This window comes from Tachypleus tridentatus, chromosome 9 (assembly GCF_004210375.1).
Source record: "Tachypleus tridentatus isolate NWPU-2018 chromosome 9, ASM421037v1, whole genome shotgun sequence".
NCBI lineage: Eukaryota > Metazoa > Arthropoda > Merostomata > Xiphosura > Limulidae > Tachypleus > Tachypleus tridentatus.
The window spans coordinates 42,293,759-42,319,053 of NC_134833.1; the positions used below are offsets into that span (position 1 = coordinate 42,293,759).

A 25,295-nucleotide genomic window follows, 5' to 3' on the forward strand; every position below is an offset into this window, starting at 1 on the left:
TCCAACAGACGATTATTAATCAGAGTTTGGGTTCAAGCATCAGCCAACGTTAAGTCAGTCAAAACTACAGAAACAAGCTACTACGGTTTTATATAGACTCCTAAACTGTCAAGCCTCAAAAGAATTACCGATTTTCTTGAGCAATCCATGGAACTTAACACAAAATTAATGCGTTGCCCACAACCTATTCGTTACCCCAACCCCCCACGCACCTGGCGTCATAAATGAACCTCTATTGTAAAGCTTGGAAACACGTTGAGTGACGCTTTGATTCAACAGCACCTTATAAACCCAAGGAATTTACGTAAGCCAGTATATCAAAAATGCAATTGCGTCTCTAGGACAAACTGCCAGTTCATCTGTCAATTTGGATTACGACGTTCATAGATTATAAACTGTCAGTAATAAAGGTCTCAGCAGAACAGTGAAACCTTGCTATGTGTCCTTGTCTTTTGTGATTAACAGGAAAAGGTTTAACAGCTCATCTTTAAAACTTACAATAATAAATTTTTCGTTTTTTCTAACCTTAGAAAATTAAAAAAAAATTAGACCCATCAATTCTTTTCTATAGTTTCTTAAATATAGGTTACATTTTTGTTAAATAAAACTACATTAGAATAGTTTTAAAGTTAATTCTATCTCTCTTTTTAAGCTGAGTTTTACAACTGTTGAATTAAACTTTCAGTTATACCAACTTTATATTTTTACAAAGTTTCTAAGTACAGGAAATATATAGAATAACTCATTAGTGATGACTATAAATCCAGTTGAAGTAAATATACAGTAGAAACAGCTGAGATGGATTTTAAAAAAAATTAGTTAAAACACAAAATAAGTAACAGCGTATGGACTACATCATTAATTTAATATGGACTTTTTAAGACTTCATTCTTAACCTGATAAAACGTTGTTACTTATTTTGTGTTTAAAATAAAACTTATTAATACCCATGTTAGTCGTCTTTATAATACAATAACAACTTGTTTCAAACATCTTCAACTTCACTGATTAAATACATTCCAGCTACAGTGTAAGAACTGATCGTGGGAAAAAAAATTATAAAGTTTCACAGCTTTAGAAAGCTTTTAAGGAAACCCACATCATAGCCTTAATACAATAGATTCAGTGTTCTATTGAAATACTTGATAGCTTTCAATTTGATAATACACAGCAGATCAGTGAGAAGGTTTGCGGTCTTCTTTTCGTTAGCGGAATAAAAAAAAAAAACTACAAAGAAACAGCGACTAAAGAAGAATTAGGAGCCAAAACAGGAGCTTTAAGAAAAAAAATTCTGTCAAAATTATAACATGCACGTGCACATATACACTCACGTATTCATAAAATGTTAATAAAAAAAAGAAGGAAATCGTGTAAACGAAAGAAAGAATAAAAAGAGATTGTTTTCTCTATGTATCAGCTGTGAATACAGTTCACTTGTGTTTTTCTGTTTCCGCCAACCAAACAAACGATAATATCAATCTTCAAATATAATTTTTGTTATTTACACATTTCAGTTTTTAATGATCTATTTCATTACTTAAGTTGACTACACCTTAAGTCACAGATGTTTTGCCCCCCCCTCATTTTTTTCTTTTATATATTTCGTTATATGCAAACTAATGTTTCGGAGGTTTAAAAAAAGTCTTCAAAACGTTCAGGTAGGTCTGCGTCCTACAGAAGAGCCTCACTGAAGTCTGGGACGTTAGATGTAGCTAAACTTATCCGTTCAAGAGGTCATATCGCGGTGGCTGAAAGCATTCTTGATGTTTATTACGAAATACTGAATTCGTTTGATAAACGTAAAACTATTGCCAAGATACGATTTTGTTATGTTAGAGTTATATGTTTAGTTATCATGAATAAATGTAAGTATATATATATATATATAAAGGCCCTATGTGCATGTGTCCGTTTGTATGTACGCTAGAGAGTAAGCCAAAAATACAAATCACGTTTACTTTTAGAAATATCCTCACTTTCATCTAGCCTTCGAAATTATTAAATATATAAAAAATACCAATACTTTGAAAAATACTAAACAGTAAAAGGTAGGGTGTTGACAGAAGGGTGTTGTGCATTTCCTAGTAATAAAAAATACCGCAGCATACACGTCCTCGAATGTCTCAACCTAACACATGTATGATATTACACAACTGAAACTAACTATGAAAACAGATCTTAGATCTGATTGGCTATTCTCAAGAAAAAAAAAACTGTTCGGTCTCAGTAAAAGAAGCTTTATGTGAATCAACTTCCATTTCTGACAACACATTCTCTTTCATGTTTGGTTGTGAAAAGATATCCTATATAACATTTACAAAAGTTTATAAACCTAGCACCAGATGCCACTGCTAACACGTTTTTGCTTTTCTTTACCACCAGTTGTTCTTCTTGGGCTTAAATAATTATTTTACTCCTCTTGCCAGATGTCACTGGTGCGTAACACATAGGTGCAGTCTGTCACCTCACGCCTACTAGTAATACGAAAATGACGTTCCTTAACTTTTTGGTGAGGTGTCTCTGGTACATTAATCAGTTAATTTTACAATGGTAAATATTAATGATTATGTACACAGAAGCAGTATATTTCTCCTTCTCTCTTTCTTTTATTCTTTATCGGAGTAGTCATGTAAGAATATACAAGGGTTTGTGAACGATTCTCAAAATAAAGAAAATGTAAATTTTTAACTTTTATATCCCAACTTTTTATTTACATTACTCTTACCTTAACGTAAATGTGCAATAACATTTCGAGTGCCTAGTAAACACCACCCTTTTAAATTACATACCCACTCTGGTATCAGTTAAGATACGAGCTTAACAAGATACGAGATTAGTTATGCTTTAACAGTTGAGTAAAAAAAAAAAAAGTTGTAGTAGTTATAACCGAATAACTCAATGAAAAAAAACAAACAAACAACTAAGCTGTATGTCTTCTGAACAGTTTCAGTTTGAACAATTTAGGTCACAAGACTGGATCATACCTTTATCATGACATGTTTAATTTCTACACAAATTTAATAAGTTCAGGCGTTTGTCAGTTCGTGTAAACGTAAGCCAAAAGGCCATATGTGTATGAAATTGTAGAATGCAACAAGTACAAGAAAAAACAAAACAAAGATAACAGAAAGTACTTAAGCGTATCACGGAGTTTTCTAACGCGTAGAACGAGCGACAAGGATCAATACGTTTAATAATGGCTAAAAACGATTTGCTGCCACGCCAGCATTCAAATCCACTAATAGGTTTTTAACGCGTGGTGTAACCAGTTTAATTAATTAATTAATATATATATACATCACTTGTTACAAATCTTTATCTTGTACTGTTATACAAACGTACTTACACACACACATTTCTATTGGTAATAAATTATTTGATTTTTTTGGGAGGTAGAAATAAAATATAGAACTAGAAGGGGGTGTAACTGTGACGTAAGCGAAGGGGATACTGAAGAAAAAGTAATAACTTAGGGATCAGAACATCTGGTTTCTGGATCATGATTTATATTCCACCAGTCTTTGCAGTTTTATTTACGTCGACTGAAATCCCTATAGATTTGTATTGAAAAAAATCACAAAAATTAAACTATAGTTTATTTACATTTGATTTGCTTTGACGTAAAGCTACATAATTCACTTTATCTTCTACGGGGAATCGAACTTCGGATTTTAGGTTCGTAAGTCTGTAACCTTATTGACGACCCACCGGGGGACGCCCCATTAATACTTACGTGGCTCATTCCACCAGACTTCTACTCAAAAGCGCTTTTAAAGTAAGTTAATTTGAAACTAGCATGCAATTCATGTTAGACAATAATATAAACAATATAACATTTATAGTTATTCTCTAATTTTTTATTGGTTTTGTATCTACATGTCCGAACAATACATTTTGAAAAGTACTTTTTTCAGCTTCACATTTCTTAGGTTAGCCCTAAAAATATTAAAGGTGCAATAAATGTAATTACACTAGACTTACATTAACTGCCGAGTCTGTGATTTCAGCTGAAAGTGTGTATGGTTTTAATAACGAAATATAAAAAGAACTTAAGCCTCCTTTTTTTAACATTGGGATTGACTGTCACATTATAATGCCCCCACGACTGAAAGGGCGAGCATGTTGCTTGATGTGACGGGTTTTCGAATCTGCGACCCTTAGATTACTAGTCGAGAGCCCTATTTTCTTCACAATAGTCTAAAATATAATATGCTAATATGTTAATAGGAAAGTGTTACTTAATAGTAATTAACACAATGGTAGAATAGTATGGAGCTCTACTTTGTTTTTTCTATTTTTGTCTCTCTCTCTCTCTATAGGCTTAAGTGCTTGAGCAGATTTCAAACTTAGGTCAAATTTTAACTCGTAGTTACAGAGTAAATGCTGGGTGTGGTTGGTTGGTATGCCTAAGCCAACAAAACTGTCATCGTGGTTTCATTGACGCCAGATTTTAGGATTAGTTTTAAGTCCTGTTGGTAATGGTTCGTTGTAAACAAACGCTGCTTGGCATTGTAACATAAAAACCTTTTACAAAGCTAAAAGATAAAATATCACAATCGTCTTATAAATATTGATTTTTTATCTTTCTATGTTTTACGCTTTGATCGACTTATAAATAAAAACTTTTGTCTTGTAATTGATGATTTAATTTTATAAATAAAGATTTTTTAATTTTTTTTTAAAATGATAACTTGATCTTTATATAAGTATTGATTTATTTCAGGATGTGTGTTAAGCTAAGTAAACACAAAAGTCTTAATAATGTTTAGTTTAATTTTTTTCAGTTTCTTCAAATATCAACATATCGTTTTACTGTAGCTATAATAAAAACATAATACATTTTTTCTCTCAGAATCAAAATCTAAGGCGTATAATATAGAAACAGCCACGAAGTGTAAGAACATTTGAAAGGATATTATTTGGAATTTTTTTAATATCAAATTTTGAATTTTATTACGTCATTCAATTCAAATTATTTTCTTGTAAGATTTCACGGTTTTTAAACACTGCAGCAACTGTTCAAATATTACGAACAATTTATTATATATTGGCAAAAATGCTCTTAAAAGAGCATAGAAATGTATCTCTAAAGCTTAATAGTTACGACATTTGACTCGTACTCTGAGAGTGGCAGGTTCATATCCCATTCAACCTTCTACCCTTTCTGATGTGCTCGTCCTTTCAGCTGTGGAAGTATTATGATGTCATGATCAATCCTAATCGTTCTCAAAGAACAGCCCCAGAGTTGGTGATGGATGCTGTTTAATCGCTGCCTTATCTCTATTAGGAACAGCTAGCAGAGACATCACTCGAGTTCCATTACGAGAAATGCAACAAACAGAGGCCTATCTTTCGAAATCATGTATAATTTTTTTTGAATTGTAGCTTAATATTTTCTTCCGACCCACTAAACTATAAATTATTATTTTTATTTTATGTTGTTTCATATTTAATAAAAAAAATGGTGTAATATCAAAAACTGATCTCATAAAATTTTGACGCGTTTACTAGAAAATATGAACATCGCCCACAAACTACTAGGTTTTGGTTTTGGTGTTAGACGATCATAAAGAATATCTCCAAGATCAAACTACTAGAACGGGGTCGGGTTTGGTAGTTTAATATTACCCACAAATCAACTGGTGAATGTAGATAAATGGTTCTCAAAATAATAAATCATAATTCTTTAACAAAAATGTCTAAACATTTTTTTTGACAGTTCAGTTAAATGTTTTGGAAAAGGTGAGTGTTAACCAGAGGTTAATGAATGTGATATTCTAAGGATAAGCCAAGCAAACATACAACAAATACTTTCATTCAGGAGGTCCATGGACCTAATAAACAGAAGTGTAGTGATTTGGTGCAGATGGAATGAAAAAAAAAGATAAGACAAGGCGCGAAATTGAAAAACGACATCACATCATTAAATGAAGACAAAAAATAAACTAATTAGAAACATTTGAAGACTATTAGTATTTCTGATGACAGCAGAACGCGCGATCAGTAGGTTAAAAGTAATGGCGATTAGTTATTGCGACAGAATTCCTACAACAAGTCTTGACTTTAAAACCAGGAATGGAACAGCTATTGATAAAAAGTATTAAACTGCTTCCACATTACACATTCTCTCTGGAGCTGACCAATCACATATCTTTATTTCGTGTGAGAGCCGTAAAGTAGTTCCATATACAAACGGTAAAGTAGAACACAATGCAGGTATTACATAAAATGTTGGATATTTTCTATGAATGAACCCTGCTACACAAAGTAACACATAATTTCGACCGAATTTAATAGGTTCTGATTTATAACTCTACACAAACATGCACAGTTTTGCAAAGTTAAGATATATGTTACGGTAAATTAAGACATATCGTACTTTCAGAACAATACTTATTGAACGTCATTCAATAATACAGGTCAAATGCCAGGAAATAAAAGAGATCAAGGTCAGTAATAAAGATAAAATTCACGCAAAAATACAGGTCGAAAGACACGCGATAATAGAGATGAAAATTCATGCAAACACGTATAAAATAAGCTGAAGAGCAAGTAGCATGCCATCTAGGAATCGGCTAAATCAGTGTAAGTTAAAACGAGCTAAAGACCCAGATCACAACAAGCTATACATCACGTACGTGACATGAAATACGTAAATGACAATTATGTTTCTGTTATTTTTAAAGAATTTTATCATAGTTTTTCAAGCTAAATAACCCTCAGTGGTACAGCGGTATGTCTGCGGATTCACATCGCTAGAAACTGAGTTTCGACACTCGTGGTAGGCAGAACATAGATAGCCCACTGGGTATCTTTGTGCTTAATTCCACACAAACAAATTAAACCATTCAAGACTGAATTTTTTTTATCATAACTACACTCTCGTTGAGCTCAGCAGTTTTTATTTTTTATTATAATAAGAACCAGTGAATGAACTGCTATACTTACGTGGAAGTCAGATGTAGGATTATTGAAGTGATGGAAGTCAGCAGTTTAGAAGCTCAACTGATATATATAGATCATGTACCTTGTCTTGTAGTCTAAGTAACTAAAGGAAGAACAAATAGTATAAGTAATATTTTCTATTATATTCTACACAGCAATAACTTTCATTTTATCTAAATTATATACATTGATAAATATCTTTGCCATTGTAAATTAAGGTAGTTTAAGAGCTGATACAATTTGGTGATTGTATGTGTTGACCTTTCTTTTGCACTAAATGTTAATGATCTAATAGTAAGTAGTTAATTTGATGTTTAAAATAACATTACCTACAGAAAGGTAAGGATATAACTTTCTACAATAGCAACGGGTAAACACAGTTATTTAATCAAGTCCTTTAAAACTGAATTTTAGCGCAACAAATCAAGTTATAAAGCTTTAAATAAGTATCCTTTTCAAAATGGGGCCCGGCAAGGCCAGGTGAATTAAGGCGTTCGACTTGTAATCTGAGGGTCTCGGGTTCAAATCTCCGTCGCACCATACATGCTCGCCTTTTCAGCCGTGGGGGCGTTATAATGTGACGATCAATCCTACTATTCGTTTGTAAAAGAGTAGCCCAAGAGTTGGCGGTAGGTGATGATAACTAGCTGCCTTCCCTCTAGTCTTATTATTGTTAAATTAGGAACGGCTAGCGCAGATAGCCCTCGTGTAGCTTTGCGCAAAATTCAAAACAAACAAACAAACCTTTTCAAAGTAAATAGATGATATATAATCTGTATTAATAACAAAAATTAAAACTATAGAACAGGTGCATGAGTGATAAGTGTTTTATATAAAAAAATTCAGGAAATGCAAAACGTATGCAATACAAATTAAATAGAAAAGCGAAAACTATAATTAACATATGTAGTACATACTAAATCGATACTTAAAAACACAACAAACTATTTTAATTGTTTTGTTTAATATTTATGGAAATGATAATTTGTTGAGATCAAAATTTTCAGCTGTACTTTAATTGTGCCAGTAACAATATCCTTATAAAGAAATACATGCAGTAAAATATATAAATGAATATAAACATAAGTTGAAATTTGTATACAGTGATACAGTAATATAGTAACACTGTCCGTCTACAGAAACATCAATTACCTTTGTAAAGCCCATACAATATGCAAACAAAACCATCCACTTGCTTCCACTGGCACAACGGTATGTCTTTGGACTTACAATGCTAGAAATATGGTTTTGATTTCCGTGGTTGGCAGAGCAAGGATAGCCATTTGTGTATTTTTGTGCTAAACTGCAAACAAACCATCCATTTATAAAGTATTAGTAATACCTTGTAATCATAACCATACCTACACACAAAAGCACTATGGGCCTTTGTAAAACACATACGATATGTAAGAGAAAACTACAGTCTTGGGCAAAATATTTGCATACTGTTCAACATAGATGTTCTTGTCCACATGCATGGAGTAGTTACTAAGCAAATGCCCGAATAGTAACAGAGAAGGTAGCTTATGACTGGATACACTGGAATGAGTTGTTATTTTGGGTTATATAAATTGTTTAGAGCATTAATTCATCAGAACATACACATATACACTTGTTTGTACATAACGATGTCATGTTTGATATAATTGTTTTTGAAACAGATCAACGTTTTGTTCAGACAGGATATCTGTACTTGGTGTAGAGTCATATCTCGTCATGTGCCAGACATTACAGGACATTAAGTTCTTTATGTATCCAGAACTGTTAAGAATCAAACAGACATTGCCAGAACAGTAAAGTAATCCCATTTCACCGTATCCAGTATCCTGAAACGTCATCAGACTACAGGAAACGTTGAACCACGAAGGTCTATTAACAGATGCAGAAAACATATTGCGCGAGATAGACTTATTTGGATCAGTTAACACTTCAAGGTTGAATGAAGTCATGAAACACCTTAAAACAGGAATGGCATGAACACATTCATTCCAGAGTATCTAGAAGGCCAGTGGAGAAGAAACTGACCAAACAAAGTTATATTGCAGGAAGAACTACTTGCAATTCGATATTAACAAGAATTTGTCGCGGTAGCTATGTTACTTGGGTAAAAAAAAAACATGCCAACTCACAGTTAGTACAATAATAACACGCCATTATTTCAGACGAGCCTTGTTTCTGGCTTTCTAAAAATGATGGAAGGGTTCGTGTTTGCCTTTGGCCTGGAGAATAGATGAGGGAAAACTGTCTTTCCCAAAGTAAACATACAGAAGGTAGAGCAATAAATATTTGGGGCAGTTATCCATTATGGTGGAAACACTGCTCTTTATATCCACCAGGGAAACGTCCATAGACGTCTGATAAAATTGTTTGCTGTTATAATAAATAATTCACGATGTCCACGTTGATGTTTAATATAATATGCATTTTTCAAGTTGATAGTGGTAAGTGTATTTATATTCCATATTAATAATAATATTCTAATTTGTTTAAAAAATGGAAGCATTCTGATCAAGGTAAAGTAACTGTCAATACGTTTAAAATGGAAAATCTTATTAAAATCATTTTCTGTCATACACAATGACAATCACAGATGCAGGTATAGGAAAAGTATAAGAATACGATGAATCCATAAATCCAAAATAATTAGACAGTACGATTGCATGTTAAATTATTGCATGATATTTACAGATTGTATTACGAAAAATATGTCTTTTCCAACATAAATATTTATGAAAAGTATGTAAGTCAAATAAAATAAATTACTATAAATTAATCGACGAACTTGTGAACTATGCTGACATTAACTTAGTAACATCATCCACTATATAGAAACACTATCTTTCATCCTTTAAGCACAGGATAGCCCCTCTAACTCTTAAGATTCCCTAGTGGAACAGCAGCAAATGTATAGGTTTCCAATGTCGTAAAAATCTGGGTTTTTATTCCAAGTGGTAGATATAGTAGAGATTATTGTGGCTTTGTTTTAGAACAAAGAAACTTAAAAAAAAAACAAAAAACTAATAATATCATGCAACAAGTTTAACATGAAAGTTTACTTGGAAGTTAGAATAAACCTATACAAAATAACCCATCAACAAATTAAAGCACTAAGAAACTAACGCAGTGGTTCTCAACCTTTTATGACTTGCGGCACACTACGACAATCTGAAAATTTTCGCGGCAAACCTGGAAAGCTTCAATGATTTTTTTAGGTACACGTTATACGACAAGCGTTAAAAGCCTTAGAACGAAAATCACGGCCAAAGCAAGCGATAATAATATCATTGTGCATCACGTTGAGATACACAGAAGAGGTAACTTAAAAAGCCTTAGAACGAAAATCACGGCCAAAGCAAGCGATATTAATGTCATCTGCACATTGACAATACCATCGCTTGCTTTGGCCGTGAGTGTCGTTCTAAAGCTTTTGAATGATTTTGTGGTATAGCAGAAAAATCAAAACTTTTTAATTTTACACATGTTTTCAATGTAACGCTTGTGCCTTCTTCCAAGAGCAAACCAAATTTATGCGAGACTATAACGTAGACAAACAAGCTCGCATTTCACCGTCGACTGTAAGAAGCCTCTCTCTCTTTCTGGCTTTAATTTCAGTCAATGCTGAAAATCCAATTTCAAAACCACGAAGATGCAAATGAAAGCAGAACTTCAAATACTTTTGAACTGATTGCAGGATATGAATTTTTAATGGAGATCCAAAACTCATCCAAACTCTTTCCGGGAAACAATGACTGATAAAATTTGTTTCGTAAATCAATGAGCTGTTTTTCCTTCTCAGTTGTAAGATTTGTTGTTTCATTGATTCCGAATGGATGGGTCACTCAGTTATATTCGTTTCCAGCAAGTGACGGGAAGTAATATTTTAGTGCGCACTGTAGGTCGCTTAATGTGTTCAAAATTTGAGGGACAATTTTCCTTAACAGAAGGAAAACAATCAAGGACTCCTTTCGAGATCTTATTCTTCCACAGTGTCACCTTTTCATCGAAGGTCTTCAGTTTAGACGTTGCAGTAATAATGTTTTTAGATGGTCCTTGGAGACATAAGTTCAGAGAATTTAATTTTTCAAACAAGTCGGAAAGAAATTGAACCTTCAGCCATCAGATTTCATCATGTAAAGAAAATCAAAACCTGCTTCCTCAACCTCCAAGAAAGAAATTACTTCAGTTTTTAGTTGGACAAGACGCTTTAACATCTTTCCTTTCGAAAGCCGTCGAACTTCAGTGTGATACAGTAGCTTTTTGTAGTCTGAATCTATCGCCTCACAGAGAAGAGAGAAAAGTCGAGATTGAAGTGGCCGAGACTTGATGAAATTCACCACTTGAATAACTTGATTCATAACAGACTGCAAATCTTTCGGCAAAGATTTGGAGGCGAGCACCTCTCTGTGAATCATGCAGTGAACAATCCTAATGTTTTGATTTTGTTGGCGCACCAGAGTGACGAATCCCTTCTTTTTTCATTGCATTGAAGGACAGCCATTGGTGCAAACGCTGACACAGTTATTCCAATGTAATTTGAAGAGCAAAATGTTCTGATTCACCAACTCGAAAATGTCTTGGCCTTTCGCTGTACTTTTTAAATCTTTGCAAAATAAGTATTCGTTTACGATTTTTCCATCTTTTATAAATCGAACAAAAGCCAGAACTCGAGCTTTTCCACTAACATCAGTAGATTCATCAACTCGAAGAGATCATAGCAGAGACAATTCATCTTCAGACGCTTCGAAGTGTTCGCAAACTTGACCCTTCAAATCCGACGAGAAGTCTACAATTCTGCGCGAAATTGTGTTATTGGACAGTGAAACTTGCTTAACCTTTTTGACGGCATCCGTTCCAAGCATAGTTTCAACGATGATTGCTAACGTTGGCACAATGACTGATTCGGCCTCCGTATGCGCTTTCTTGCGTTTTGCCAACAATTGAGCAAGCTTATAACTTGCAATCAATCCTTTTTTCGGGCAGCTTCATGTAGTTCATAAGCTTCCTTGATTGTTCATGCTGTTGAGCCGCGAGATTCTCGAAGTATTCTTTTGGTTTATTCTTCACAGCTGAATGTTTTGTTTTCAAGTTTCTATTCAATTTGCTGAGAACAAGCGCCTCGTTCGATAAAGCTACATTGCAGAGTAGGCAGAATGGTAATTGAAAATGTTTCGATTTCAAAGCGATAAAACCGTATTCGATGTATTCGTTTTTGTGCTGTCATTTGATTCCTTGCTTTTGATTCAACACATTCTCCTTTGCAGCACCAGACTTACTTAAATATTTTTCCATGGATAAATGAAAAAGCTAATTCATACACGATAAACATGAAGTTCTGCAGTTGATATAAGATTCCTACCTACAGCGTAGTAGCTGTAGCTTACCGCAGAATGAGAATTTGTTCCAGAAAGCAGTTTGATTGTTTGATGCATCATTTATGACGTACGAAGCGCTTGTTGCGCCACAATTAAACTAGCATTCGAACCGTTGCAGTCGATAATGAAATTTAGGAATAAACTTCTCAGTGCTCGAGTTCAATGAAAACCATCGAATGTTTTGGAAGGTTTCAGAGTGTCTCTATAGTAGCTTTTATTAACTGATGTGTTCGACTTGCTTGTAAAATCCCAAGAAAGTTGAATGTGTTTCAGAAACACCGCGGCACACCTGCCAATCTCTCGCGGCACACAGGTTAAAAATCACTGAACTAACATATAAAATAGTGCAGAACCTTTAAACCTTTTAACTAACGTATACAATAGTGCAGAACCTTTTAAGAAATTAGTCGAACAATATACGAAAGAATGAAAGATTAAAACGCAAATAGTATGGTATAATCAGAAAATCAGCTATGGCTGACTCTAATTATAAAACAGGACATACCATAAATTGTAGTGATATCTCTGCCGACTCATATCGCTAGAAAGTGGGTTTGGTAGACAGATCACAGATATCCCTCTGTGTAGCTTTGAGCTTAATACCAAACAACAACCTAAATTGAAACCAACATCACGTTCTGGACATAGCTCACCACTGAAAAAATAAAAACTCCTCTTACCTAAAATTAAACACATGTGAGAATATGATTTTTACATCGACAACATTTGGACAAGCTGTTTCTTACCAAACTACACAGAATAAATGACGATGTAACTTAATGCACTTTCAAATATAGTATAACTATTCAGATGGAGGAACACAAACACAGGAAGAGGATATATTATATATACTAATAAAAAATTAAAAGAGAATGCACAGATAACAGTGAGTAGAACATTGGTTTTAATAGGGATTTTCTGTCTGTTTTTAGAGTGGTAATACAATTAATTTTCTATGCTGTGCTTTTCTATCACATCCATGGCATCTTAGGCCACTTTTTCGAAAAATGTCCGATTAATTATGTATCTCATATGTTTGTACAAGGTAAGGGTGGTGCAGCTTAAATGGCCTATAGAAATGTATCTTCTTATTTCTTCAAGACATATATCACATTTCTTTTACTTGGGAATCGGTAAAGAGAGTTGTGTTTTCTACGAATTACTAAGTATATTAGTGCAAATTTGCACTATCACTACAATTAGATTCCAGGCAATCCTGTCAGCAATCGCATGACCATAACAGTAGCTTTAAAAAAAAAAAAAAGGGCCTGGCATGGCCTAGCAAGAGCTGTCTGCGCTAGCCGTCTCTAATTTTGCAGTGTAAGACTAGAGGGAAGGTAGCTGATCATTACCACCCATCGCCAACACTTTAACAACAATAGTGGGATTGACCGTCACTTTATTAACGCCCCCCACGGCTGAAAGGGCGAGCATGTTTGGTGTGACGAGGATTATAATCTGCAACCCTCAGATTACGAGTAGAGTGCCTTATCTACTTGGCCATGCCGGGCCACCTTTTAAGGAAGTAAACTGTGTAAATAAATAACAAGGTTTGTTAGATATACTCACATACTTAATGTTTTCTGACAGTTTCGTTATAGATATCATGCAAAACTCAGAACTACTTCCTTTAGTGCTTCATCAATGTGATGATCATGATGACACATTACTGATTTGCATTGCAATTTCCGCTAAAACATTTTCTGTAAAATATAATGAGATCAATTTTAAACCACGAATTTTTAAAGATTTTCTAAGACTCTCCATTATACAATGACATTAGTTTAAAAGACGAAGTTTAAACAAAGTTAAAGCACATATATCTTGGAATTACATCACAGAACTTGAAATAGAATGAGACTGGTGTAATTCTACTTTTCATAGTTTTTTCTCATGAAAACGGCTATTAATTTCAAAATAAAGATTATGAATTTGATGCTTTCGACTCTTCAAACCTTTCTCGTTTTTAGATCTTCATTAGTTATAATTCTGACATCCAGAATGAGTGAAATCGCTCTTTGAGTCAGAGTGTTTTTTTCCTGCAACCATGCCCTTCATTATGTGGATAAAGACATGGTTCTAATTGTATATAAAATATCAATATTCCTCTTTGCAAAATAGTGGTCGAAACCACCTCTAGCCATAAAACTATTTATCTGCATATCCATACCATGACTCGAATCTGTGGGTATATGTTAGTGCATTATGATATACTGTTAATTTATATAAATTGTGACCACTCCTGTGTAATGACCTTGAACTTGTCAATTAGCAATGCTACAACTTTTCTTTGTACATTTCTAGTGCAATGTACATTCTTCATCTTTAACTTGATGTCTTTTGTTTAACTTCCAAGCAGTCAGAAAATATTCCCCTTTTCTTCGCTCCAAATTAACTTAAAATATACTAAATATACATGAGCTGTTATTCACAAGACTTGGGTAATTGGTAATAAGACGAAGTGTTTTCACTCTTTATCTTCTTTCACAAATAAAACAAGTGTTGGTGACAACTGCACGTTGAGAATAAAATTAATGAGAATTTACAAAAGTTAAGGCTTAAGAAAAAATGTACAACTAAGTTTAAATTAGCTAACATGGTGCTACATTTCATCCACATATAGCCCTATTAGAAACTTACATAACGTTGTCTCACTTAATCTATGTATAATAGTTAACTGATATTTTAAAGTATAAGTACTTATGTGATAGCTTCTATCAGAACAATTATTAAAAATGCTTTAAACTACAATTAATAATAATTAGTTGAAATTACGAGTAATAGGAAAACCATAATAAAACCTTTATTACCACTCTAGTCCTACTTTCTCCAGCTACTCTTCTAAATTGGTAACCCAAGGTAACTTGAGTAACAACTGTTTTGGAAGACTGCCTCCTACAGGTTCTGCGCCTAGCTGGTACAGCGGTAAATCTATGGATTTATAACTCTAAAAACAGGGGTTTGATTCCCTTCGGTGGACACAGCAGATAGTCTAATATGTCTTTGCTATAAGAAAAACACACACGTCCTATAGATTGCAAGGATATTTCACCTCTATTCGATACTTTGAAGTATTTTTCCCATTATAGCTTCTCTATTCTCCAGTTTAATGTTGGCAGGCCTTTCTAACGTTGTGTTTTATTGAGACTTTACTACTTCTTATTGTTTTCCCACTTTAGGTTCTTCGTTATATCTGGACATGATTGCATTCTTTGTTAGCTAGACACACACTTGCTAAGGGACATTATATCAAGCCAAAGAACCCAAAAGATCTGTTTGCCAAACAAACTTAGAGCTGGTGCTTCTAGGTCCTAGTTTTAGTGAGATAACACTATTTCACTTTTCTACCAAATGGAGTGTAATGTCCAAGGAAATTATGTAGGGACCTTTTACGTCATGGCTGGTGTCTCCACTTTTTATATTAAAGCCAAATAAATTATAGTTTAGGCAGAAGTAATGATGTACTGTTTTTTTATGAAATTTCAATTTACGAAACTATTATATTTTTAATCTAAGCACAGTATTGATAGAGTCCAAGACAAGTCTTATAAAAATACACCACAATAGTTGGTTTTGATAGTTCTATTGTGATAATAGGATGTATGAACTGATGTTATTCAATAACAATAACAAATCTATCCAAAGTAGATTTTACAGCTAAATAAGTAGCAGGATGAATTAACCTCATTGAAATTCATAAATTTCTGGTCGTATCACGACTGTAAGCATCTTTAAAATTGGTTATACAGATAAATAAATGGCGGTATTTATGAAGTGAATTCTAATGCTGATGGGAACAAAGTCTCTGATGTGCATGATACTGGTACCACGACTCTTGAGTGTATGTAGGATGGTTCAGATATGTATTAATTTGCATACTGAGCAGACTGGGTTAGAGATCTGCACTTTAAACAGATGGAATAGGGATAGTATGTTGAACTAGTTCAGTATTAGTTTGTCTATCCATTTCTATATGACATATTTTTGTTACTGAAAATCAGGAAATGTTAAAATAAAACTCACTAGATTTTGAGTTTTATTTCGGTAAGGAAACTTGGGGACACATGTGTTGACTTCTTTGCTACTTTTAAGCTTTATATATTTCTTTCTATTTCTATCTATTTTCATGAAAGTACAACACAGTAGTCATTCGAAAAAGTACAGTACTATGCATAAGTGTCTGGATAAGAAAATATTTTATCATTCATTCCACTTTATGAAGCTAATTCTTCTATGCCATTAGAGGATGTAAATTTCAACACTATGGTAATACTTCACTGATCACTGTTGATAAATAAATGAACCATAGTGAGAATACTTTGACACATTGCGTTCTACATTCCTTTCGGAAGTTGGTCAGTTGACCACCTATTCATAGCTACACCAATAATTATTGCAATATTCACTGATCACACATTAGGATATTCTCTGGTAGGTTAACGTTGGGTTTAAGGGCTTAGAATTCTAAGACCTAAGGTTCTAATCCCTGTAGAGAACGATACACAGATGTAGTTGTATGCTAAGAACAATAAAACAACAGACCGTAAAATCACTAAAGACGTAAGAACACTTTTCATCAAGACTACATGTTTATATTCATGACATTTGGTAAGTAATATGATACTACTGAAAATTGATCGCTTAAAGGAAGGGTATTTACCAGCCCTTTCAGATTCAAAATATTCATATTCTGAGATCCTAAACACGTGTGCAGTTCGGGTATTTGGATTTTCCAAGACAATTTTTTTCAAATTAATGGCATCAGAAAACAAAGGAATATGGATTAAGCCAGGAAACTAGAACCATGCTAAATTAGACCTCCAACAAATTACGCCCAAGCAGAGGTAAGCAAAGTGTGGCGTTTAGAATTAGGGGAGATATTACGAATATAAATGTCGGAAGTAACAAAGTTACCCGTCTCCAAGGCAACAGTACGCAATGATATAAGTATATGAACAAGGATTTACATTTGGAAAAGCGACAGAAGTGACGTACTGACAATGTTTTTCCACGACACATCAGTTCAACCAGTTCCTGTCTCAAGCAAATGAAAGAAGAAACAGGTATTCATGTTAGTTCGTTCGAAGACATAACAGTCAATTCGGTTGATGGATTTCTTTGTGTTATCTTAATACACTAGGTGGATTATGAGAATTAGTAAGGAAGTAATGTGTGTGCTTTTAACATGGCAATGGAGTATTGTTTTATAATGGAAAAAAAAAATTCAGGTGACGTCATAGTGAAGATCCATTATCTTAAGGAAGAATACTACCAGACAAGACATGGTTACATGAACTGTAACAGCGTGGTTAGGCTCTAAAATCATTTTAATATAACACACTCAGCTCCTTTAGTTTACACAGTCATGTATGCTCAAAAACAGAAAGAAGTTAACATCTACAGTAAACTACTTTTCCACAGTCTATACCGTAAACAACTTACTTATACTTTGGCAAGCTGGCAATAACTCCAATTTCACACACTTGCTTTTCTCAAAATGACATGCATTGAAAAAAGAAAGAAAGTTGAGGTTTTACATGAAAGACAGAACAAAAAATTAAATATCCCGCAGACAAATAATTTTACTGTAAACTTGTTTGGCATGACTTATTATGCATAAATCCAAATTGTATTATCAATATTCTAACATGTCCTAGTTTCAAACCTTTATCTTCACATACTTATTGAAACTACACTCTACATTTTGGACATTAGTTTTAATCATTTTTGTTATTCCTGGTCCACACGTTACGTATTGCAACGTCTATGACCACTACTATTATAATAGAAGTACTTTTGTGTTGTTAGACACGTTGATAGCTGGTTCAGGACTAGAGCGGAAAGAATAAAGGCTACGAATGTGTGACTGTGAATATTCATTAGGCTGTCCTTTCATTAGTGAAGATGATAACTAGTTTAGTTCTTTGTATGAAACAGTAAAATGGTGTGACCCTACCCTGATATATTACTTTACAATTCCAGTAACTCGAACTTTCCTGGTATGTTTGAGCTACAATGTGCGACTATGGTATTACTAGAAAGTTTCAAAAATGTTATAATTTCGCATACAAACTAAATGGGTAAGTTTTCCTTTGTGTGTGTGTACTACAAGTTTTTCTTGTTTTACTCAAGGTTCAGCAGCTCTCTAATTTTAAAGAAAATTCCATCTCTTTGTTCACATTTTGTATAAGTTCCGTTATGGTAAACATTTGCATTTTTACCATAATGTGTGTCTAAGAGAAAAAAACCATCTACTTCATTGCCCTACAACTTGCTAATCTGATAATGACGAAAGCGCAAGGTCTTTCATTCATGATTCATGATAACGAGAAATCCATTTGAAGTAAAAATGTATTATAAAAACAGCTGGCATTGTAAGATGTTTCATTGTAGGCCTTGGTGATAGCATGAACGTAGCTTATACATACTTTACTTTGTATTTATGGCAAAACTACTGAAGCTATTTACCACTGCCTGTAATTCTGAACGACTAACAAAAGGGAAAACAGCCGCTGAGTAGCACCCTACAACGCTCAGGGATTAAATGTCATTCTTACAACGCACCCACACCTTAAAGTGAGGAAAATCTTTTATGATATCGTACGATTCGAATTCGGCTTGAAAGCTGCAAAAAATAAAATTTTATCACAGAGCCAAATTATGCCCTATTAAAGATGCTAGAAAATAGAAGTATTGTTGTTGATTCCTGTCGGTTTCAATGCGGTAAAAGTTGCGTTTGTTCGGCTTGATAGAATCAATAAGAGTCCGTTCATCAGCCCCCCCTTCCCCACTTAAAAAATAAAAAGACTAATATGCAGTTCAGCACCAATCTCCTCTTGAAAGGAAAGTGGTAAAGCTTTAGTGACTGTTGGGTGCATGATAAAATTACACCAAATATAATAATAGGTGAATAGCACGATAAACAGTAGAAGAAAGAGCATCGAGTCTGTACAGTCTTCACACACTACGTTAAAACAAGAAACGCGAACACTGTTTCATATAAAGTTTAATGACTACTTTTGTGGATTATAAAAACAAAACAACAACAAACAAATAAGCAGCTTGATGTGTAAAGATTCTTCTAATGACCTTTTGGCATAAACTCAATAATCGAACCCCAAATTTTGCATTGTGAGTCTGTAAACTTACGCCATCCCACCAGGTGATCTGAGAAGAAGAAACGGCTATATCACAATGTAAACAGTTCGTTATCATTGGCTATGAATTTTTTGTTATTCATCATTATTTTAGAGCTAAGACCGTCCAAGACGTGAGCTTTATAGGATCAGGTAAGTGAAACAGTCAATTATTTGAAGTTACCAATGTTCTACATAGTAAAACGAAAGTGAATTAATTGATATGACTGCAGATGTATTTAATATTCTTTAGTGATAGCTGTGTCTGAGGAATACTTCAATATAAGGATAGAAAGCAGACGCCATCCATCCATTGTGTTTGAGAAAGTGCCACATTTATTACTTCTATTTGCACTGCTAACTTATCTTGAACAGTGCTTTTGAAAAGTTTGAATTTTTGGTAGCTTGTTTTTTACATGAGGTAACCCTATATACTTCACTGATTATTTCTGCAGGAGTCTAGCCTAGGAACACCCATTTTATTAATTAATCGTAAATTTTTGTCTCATGCCAGGATTATTTCTCCACATTCATAAGTGTTCGATGAACTTTGTTTTCTTATTTGTTAGTTACAAACTGTTTATACACTAAACAACTTGTGAAAAAACAGGATTGAGCTTTGCTTCCTGCTTTAGTTCCGAGAAGGGCGTTGTATTTTGTGAGTGCCAAGTGAACGTCTTGGTGTTTTAGGTACGTTTGCAAATTGTGTTCCAACACATCTAAACGTAAACAGGACGGAGTTTACAACGATCTTGTGCGATACAAATAAGGTTTCGTGTGTATGGTGTGATACTTCATTTAACAGGTTTCATAGTATTTGTCTGTTCGTTTGATTTCGAGCAAACTGTACAGGGAATATCAGCCATCTCTATTTCTTCAATTGCTCTTGCCAGATAGAATGGCGTAACTGATTTGACCATCACTCTAATAACGCACTAAATGTGATTTTGGGTTGAGAAAATATTTTACATAGAAGAGCGAACAACGTTTCGACCTTCTTCGGTCATCGTCAGGTTCACAAAGAAAGAGGTAACTGACCGGAAGCTGACCACATGTTTGAAAGGGGTTGTGTAACTGTGTGTCGAAATGTAGAGGGCGGTATTAGATGTTTGAATATATAATTTTTTTTAATTATATTAATATAGGTATAAAGGCGTTCCTTTATATGATTACTAAATGTGATTTTGTTTTACGATAACGGGGCGCGAACAACAGATCCTCAACCCCCAAGTCGAACACGCTAATCTCTCGGCCAAGTTTCGTAGTAAAAGCGAAGAGTAAATTGAAACAGAACATTATTTTAAAGACTGACGATGTAAACTATTATTTTCGTCTCTGAAAATAAATAATTCAATCTGTCAGAAGAAATCGTTGAGACAGTTTTTCTTCCAAACTAATTATATTTCATGTTCTTGTCTTAGTCTGCTATCAGTTTAAAAACAAAAAAATACATATCAGAATTGATCGTGATTCATTTCCTTCTCTCTCCTCCAGAAAAAACAAAAAGCAATATAGTAGCGTAGGGCATTGGTTCGAATTAATACCCTAGAGTTAACACGAGAAGTATTCTGTCAGAGTTGATTAAACTTGACATCAGTCCCTTATGTAGTTTCTATTTTTTTCATTCTAAATATATGTTGGTGATTATAGACTTCATCATCACAAGCAGTATAAACAATGGCATATAAAAAAAATAAAATTACTTACTTAACTCATCTCTAATCTTTAAACAAGCAACCTTCACTTTTTACAAAAGATCTGTAGATGCATTTTTTACCTGATATTTTAATGTCAGAAACTGTAAAAAGTTTAGTGTTATATTTACTTTGCATGTTGTTCTGATCTGGCTATAGCGTTTTCAGACTTTCAGAGAACAGAAATTACTTTTGTCTTAATGGACTGTTTCTTACGAGAAATGTTCTTACGAATTATGTCGAGCGATATGCAAGAAAATAATCTTTAATGTACGTCGTTAAATCCACGTAATATACAGCTTAATATAAAACAAACAAGTTCCACTGCAGCAAATATATAGCTACAGTCAATTGGCTTGTATGTGAAACATCACGTTGTATTTAATTGTTATTTACTAAAATTATAATACTTTTGTTTTCGAAACAGGAATAGTTTATTTTATGATGTTCCTTGAAACTGTTTGCTGATTCTATTATCCATGTGATTTACAATTCTAGATCTTTCGGACATATAGATTATTAACACACAGTAATCTTACTACTGATACGCCCAGAGATTGATAAACAGGCTAAAAATTCCAAATTGAAGTGTATTGATTAGAAATAAAATTCACGACGGGCATTCAGCAGTAGACCACTGACGTTCTATGTTGTACTTCATTGGTAAGGTTTCTATTAGAACAATACTGTTGGTCAAACAGAAAATAAAACATAAAAGGACTAAGGGTATAAGAATACATATATAAAAAGTAAGAGCCGTATAAGTTTACGATTCTCAGGTTACTTTAATATATTTTTTTCAGCAAAGGAATCCCAAAAGGATCCAAAACGAAAAGTTCCTAGACAAGCATTATTCAATTTGTAATCAAATTTGGAGACAGGAAAACAGACAAAAGATAAATTTCAAAAGACATAAAGCGACGTGTGATTCTATTTCTGTACAGACTATGAAACCTAAAAAAATAGTGATTTTTTTACGATCGTCTTAAGAATATAATCTTGTAAAAACACACGCACTAAAACTTGTTAGGTTTCTTTTTATTTTATATTGTTATTGAAATGAAGTCTCTAAGAGATTAGATGTTGAAACCTAATTTTTTCGATTATTATTACTATATACTTTTAGATAAAAAAGAAATGGCTTAATATTTTGTTACCAGTTTCTGTGAGGTTATTCTTTATAAGGTATCATTAAAGGTAAAGATATGTTTCATATGATAAATAAAAAAAACTTGCTTATTTCTATTATCGTATTTTTATAACAATCTCTTGCAATCAACACAAGCTATGAATCTCAGTTTATTCTTGTGTGCAATAAATAGCTATTATGTGCTGAACAGAATATAATTGCTCTGTTGTAACAACATTAAATTAGACACAACTATAATTCTTAAAAAACCCTCCAAATTGAGGGTGACCATTCAGTTTTATTTACGATCTTAATTTCATGAATTTCCCTCATTTGGGGTGTGAATATAAAAGAGCCCCCTAGTGGCTCAGCTATATGTCTGCGGACTTAGAACGCTAAAAACCGGGTTTCGATACCCGTGGTGGGTAGAGCACAGATAGCCCATTGTGTAGCTTTGTGCTTAATTCAAAACAACAATAACAAATGAGTATAAAAGAACAGTCATTTTAAACAACAATAATGAAAAAATATAAAACATTCTCTATTGATAACAGTCTGTACTTATACGAAATAAATCACACTGATCATATTTTTCCTAGTCGCGTTATTCGCTATATATTTATGTAAATATTTAATTAATATCTGAAGTTTCGCTTTTCACATTTTCGAAATTTTAAAATCGTAGTGAGAAAACAAGTGACAAGTAATTGATCGAATACTAGTAAAATTTTATTTCTTCTCTATATTAAAGTGTTTCACGCACTGATAACTCAAGTTCTTTTTATGACATCTAGTTGCATAGAAACATTAATAATACGTTGGATTTAATACCCATAAAAAAGATAATTTCATGTTGGAAATTTGTGTGTTTCTGTGTATATCACCAAGAAACGTTTCCAATGCTAATGAAAACTTCTATATCTCACTCACAATTAATATCTTACTTGAAAATTATACTAATACTACATCGGAAAAGTGATCTAGAAATATCACACGTAAACCGACATTTAGAAAGTCGTCAGTAAATTTTTCAGTGAATTACTCAATATTATATAGATCTCTTATGACTAGCTTAGAAAATAGAGTATTACATTTGTTATTAATATTATATACCTCTGCAAAATGACGTTTTCCGTTCGCTAAACCACCCGTAAATCTGAAATGAGTTGATAGTTGTGCACCACGTTAACGCTTTGCACATGCGCGCGTCATTGTAAAACTTACGGCAATCGTTGATGTAACGAGAAACTAGGAACATGGCTGACGACACTCACGATGAGACGGATCTGATCCCCTCAAAAACTCCGATGAGGCTTCGAAGGAGAAAAGGAGCGCTAAAGAAGAAAAATGTGTACATCATTAAAGATCATACGTTTATTCCCAGGTTTTTTAAACAGCCAACTTTCTGTAGTCATTGTAAAGATTTTATTTGGTGAGTAGATTCATCTTTATTTACTTAAGCTATTTTGTGGTCCGTTTCAATATTACTTTACTACTGTACTGTGGTGTGTGTGAATTTGTGATTATCAATTAATGGGTGAATTTTACTCTGCTTGTTTTAAAATATAACTAAATATCATATATTACGCACAAATAACTTACTTTAAAAATTAAAATTGTTGTTATTATTAAATAAATATACAGTTCAGAGTTGTTAGAAGATATCAGTTGTATTAATAATAAGAGAAAATTTTGTGTCACAAGACGACGTTCTTTCACTTACATATATACATTTGAAAGAAGTCTCTTTATTATTATTATTATACAATGTCCAATACTAAGACAAAATTTATTATCTTTAAATCTTGGTAAATGTCGGGCTTTATCATGCTTGTTGAATAAGAGGTGCCCGTCATATATAAAAAGTGCAGTGTAGACCAAATAAATCTGAACAGTGTGAGAACTGTTGTGTTTTTATGCTGTAACAACACTCCTTTAAAAGTAAACTGTTAATCTACCATTTTTAGAAGTAGACGGGATAAAAATCACCCATAGACTGATTCATCTCTAAGTTGTCAGTGAACAATCTCCTTCCTAAATTTACAAACCAAATTGATATATCACTGTTTTGTCAGTGAACAATCTCCTTCCTTGATTTACAAATCAGATTGATTCATCCCTAAGTTTTCAGTGAGCATTCTCCTTCTTCGACTTACATTTTAGGTTAATTCATTCCTGATTTATCATTGAATAATATTCTTCCTCACCTTTAAGGTTATAAACTATTATCATGACATAGTGAGATTCTGTAATGTTAAACGACATTAGAAATTTAGCATTTTCAATATGTTTCAAAAATAAAACACTGTTTTATGTGATTATTCGAGATTCAGTATTATTCGGGCACACAACTAGTAATGATACTGATACGGAATGTTTTGTTATAATTGGTACAATGATTTTTTTTTCTTCACTACTACTTGCTAGTTTCCTCTTGGTGTTTTGATATGACAGAAGTTACATAACGTAGTATGGAAATTAAGAGTAAAATAACACTTTTAAAACTAAATACTTTATAACTAAACATCAGTTAAATTAAAAATAACTAATGAGAGATGTGTAGGGACACAGTATTACAATATTACATGTAAAACTTAGAAAAGAAAGCGTAAACGCAAAACTGCATAGAGTTTGTTTCTATACAGCTTGATATCATAGTCTTAAGCCTTCTTCCTAAGGCCTAGCCACGTGCGACTGAAGCTTAATTATGGGTGCCATTATAAACTTTCATTAACTGAGATTAACTGTAGCAATGTAAATTAGACAATGATTAGGATGCATATTATTTGGAATCAATTAATCTTCACGACTTAAAGATTTGTCCAGGTTATAAAACCCGATCACTGCTAGGAAACTAAAGCGGTTTAAATAAGTTTTTACGAGTTATAACGATACGACATGTACGCATTTATCTGTCTTCGTTTTCGTCTTTCCTAAGAGATGTGTGTGTATGGAGAAATATATTTCCCACAGTAATAGAAGTGGGGGGGACCGTTTCCCCTCTGGCTCCTTATATGCG

The 25,295-nt window shown here is 33.3% G+C and overlaps 1 protein-coding gene across 5 annotated transcripts in view; it reads left to right on the forward strand.

Moving 5' to 3' along the window:
• Nucleotides 1–23,472: 23,472 nt before the first annotated feature.
• Nucleotides 23,473–25,295, forward strand: part of LOC143225137 (protein kinase C, brain isozyme-like) — a 143,299-nt gene continuing 141,476 nt past the window's right edge. For 3 of the 5 annotated variants that reach the window (XM_076453998.1, XM_076454001.1, XM_076454002.1), the window contains exon 1: nucleotides 23,479–23,708. In XM_076453998.1, the coding sequence (XP_076310113.1) occupies nucleotides 23,533–23,708 (176 nt within the window). In that variant the 5' untranslated portion in view covers nucleotides 23,479–23,532. Of the gene's footprint in view, nucleotides 23,709–25,295 lie in introns of all 5 variants that reach the window. The other 2 variants (XM_076454000.1, XM_076453999.1) reach the window with 2 other exon arrangements.